Source organism: Metarhizium robertsii, assembly GCF_000187425.2.
Source record: "Metarhizium robertsii ARSEF 23 chromosome Unknown MAA_Scf_79, whole genome shotgun sequence".
NCBI classification, from domain to species: domain Eukaryota; kingdom Fungi; phylum Ascomycota; class Sordariomycetes; order Hypocreales; family Clavicipitaceae; genus Metarhizium; species Metarhizium robertsii.
Genome location: NW_011942225.1, coordinates 1 through 2,775, shown reverse-complemented (window position 1 = coordinate 2,775; position 2,775 = coordinate 1). Strand labels below are relative to the sequence as shown.

The window sequence follows — 2,775 nt, the reverse complement described above, 5'->3', positions numbered from 1 at the left end:
GGTAATTAGTATATTAGTTAATATTATTAAGTCCCCTATATATCTATTATTAGTTTAGCTGCACCTAGTACTAATATTATATTATTGCCTTGTAGTCGATATATATATAACGTGACTAGATGTATAGAATAGCTGGAAGATTTGCGGTATTAGTCGAAATCCCGTTTGTTATATAAGATTATATACTCAAGAGGGTAACTAAGCAGTAAAGCAGGTCCTGGGAAATATCAAGAGACGAGATTGACATGAGCGTACGTTTGCTCTGGTTTGTGAAAGGCCTCTAGTAAGTTGATTTAACTAACTAGTCCCTATACTATTTACTATTAAGATAGGAAAAAAAAGAAAGTCTATATATTTTATAGCATAATAATAACACCTTATATCTTCCTAATACGCCTCCACAAAAGGTTCTAGAGTCAACCCGCTAGGGGAGTTAATAATAGACGGTATAGCCGCCGTTCAAGTAATTTTTAGAGTTGACTGTTAGGTTTCTAGTAGGACAAACCTGCCAGAAGATAATGTCCCGTAAAATATATCCAGATACGCAGTTGCCAAGACCGCCCGCAGGCTGGTGTTCTAATGTCCGGTTCCCTTGGACGGTGTGTGGCAGGGAAGCTATTAGCCGGAACCGGCGGTCGTCTCAACTCTGATAGGAAATATCCTTTAGCGGTAAACCACAAAGCAATAATTAATTATAAAAAACTGCCTTATATTTAGTAAAGTACTCGCGGCTATTAATATAAATTTACCGCGATAAAGTAACAATAATATTTTAGTATTAGATTTCCTAGTTATTAATATTATAAGTAATTATATTATTGGCTAAAAACTAAGCTAAATAGCTGTTATTAGTATTTAACTAAAATATAAAAAAGCTTAAAAAAAAGCTTATAATAGCTAATAAATAGCGTTTTTACACGCAAGTACTAAATAAATTTAATAAAAGTAAAGTAGTATTTCCTGGACGTAAAAATTATCCTCTTCTTATAGAGCGCAGTATCGCATAAAAGCTCGGGCCTTGGTCCTCCTACATGGCGCTGGGCCGTGAAGTCGCAGACTTGTTTACGCTGAACAGGCTGCAACGCCCTGCCCATCTGATGGTAATGAAGGCACTTGACGCACACCACGGATAGGAAGATGGAAACGATGGGGATCAATATTTGGAGTACGTTAGTGGAGAGGGCGGCACGGGAAAGTCCCGCGTAATAGACGCAGTAAGGAGAGTACTAGAAGAGAAGAACAAACCGGGTGTAATCATGGTCACAGCCACGTCAGGATCTGCAGCGGCCGAGATCAGCGGCACTACTATACACTCCACTCTGGGAATTGTGCCGACCGGGACCGACGGCAATGCGGTGGAAAAAGGTGACTCACTCGAGGCGCATATCAAGACGCGCAAAAAGCGTGGCGATGGCAGAGAGTGAAGTCACTTGTAGTGGACGAGGTAACATTGAAGCATCAAATGCTCGGTGGAGCTCTCCTCCATCGGCTGGACGAGAGGCTGAGGTAACTTCAATGCCGTTCGGTGGCCTTTTCGTTGTCCTCTTTGGCGGAGATTTCTTCCAGTTTGGACCTGTCACACACACGATTGTATGGGACAGCCTAGACAGAATGAAAGACTCTTGATTTTCTATCTAAAAGAGCGGAATTATATAAAATTAAATACTTCTAGAATACTGCTACTTAGGTAGTAGTAAGTAATGCTTGCGTGTTCTTGACAGAGGCAGCATTGTGCTTGAATGAGCGATCTGATCTTGACATTACTTCATGCTCTGGTTAGGAATGTAGTCGGTAATTGTTAGGCCCTGGATGCTTGGTTTCCGATACTCATAAAATCTCCTTGTACCGTCAATATCACTGTCTTGCACTTCCTGTGGAAATTCATAGCTCATGACTGACTTGGGGTTTCTCAGCCCAAAGATTACCGCCCCGTGTTCACGATCTAACGCAAACTCGTGGCGCAGGCCCAGAATATGTCCGAGCTCGTGAAGAAAAGTGTTTTTTAGCGTCTTGCGATGCTTTACCAGCCCCTTCTTGTACACAAAGAGGGTATTTTGAGGACGCGAAGTTGGGAAGAATGACTTGGCCATGGTAGATTCTTTAGGGCCGACGTCAACGTACTTCAGAATAAATGTCGCCTGCTTGCGCTTGCCTACCCACTGGAATCTAACGCCCAAGTCATAGCTATTCCATTGCTCTGCCGCCTGCCAAAGATGGCAGGCCGCAAACTCTGCGTCCCCTTGCTGAGGATATCCATTGGCCTCTGCGGCGAAGTTGATGGTGGACCCGTATTCCCAGCGTGGAATCTCACCCCCATGTCCAATCAAGATACGCAGAGACGGATGTGCCTCCGTCATGCAGTGGTAGTGATGCTCGGGCCCCGGATGACAAGCCTCGTGCTGCTTCAGGATCTTTTCGGGATCGAGAACTTCGCCCTCGTCTTCTCCGAACGTCTCCTGGACGAATTCCTCCGCAGTGCTTCGCTGGACCTGATTAGATTGGGTCGGGTCGACCACTGGTAGTCGATCGGTACTCATCGCGGCGGGTCGGAATTGTTTCTGTAGCACTTGTTTATAATAGTAATGCTTGCCTTGATAAAGATAACTAGGCTTAGAAATGGTTTTATATTACTTTATTAGCGTATCAGGGTTTAGAAAGATAGATTTTAATAAAAATATTAAGAATATAATATAAATTACTTTACTAACTATATAGAAATATAAGAACCAACGAATATATAAATACTTTTTTAAATATTATTACTTTATTTTTTTA

At 42.3% G+C, this 2,775-nt stretch overlaps 2 protein-coding genes across 2 annotated transcripts; one reads left to right on the top strand and one right to left on the bottom strand.

Moving 5' to 3' along the window:
• Positions 1-1,031: 1,031 nt before the first annotated feature.
• MAA_10569 (uncharacterized protein) lies at positions 1,032-1,424 on the top strand (the record flags this gene model as incomplete). Its single annotated transcript, XM_007828567.1, has 2 exons — positions 1,032-1,100; positions 1,134-1,424. The coding sequence occupies 2 exons, from the start codon at positions 1,032-1,034 to the stop codon at positions 1,422-1,424; spliced, it is 360 nt and encodes a 119-aa protein (XP_007826758.1).
• A 336-nt stretch (positions 1,425-1,760) lies between these two features.
• Positions 1,761-2,537, bottom strand: MAA_10568 (Metallopeptidase, catalytic domain protein; the record flags this gene model as incomplete). The annotated part of the gene is made up of 1 exon (XM_007828566.1): positions 1,761-2,537. The coding sequence occupies one exon, from the start codon at positions 2,535-2,537 to the stop codon at positions 1,761-1,763; it is 777 nt and encodes a 258-aa protein (XP_007826757.1).
• Positions 2,538-2,775: the final 238 nt, after the last annotated feature.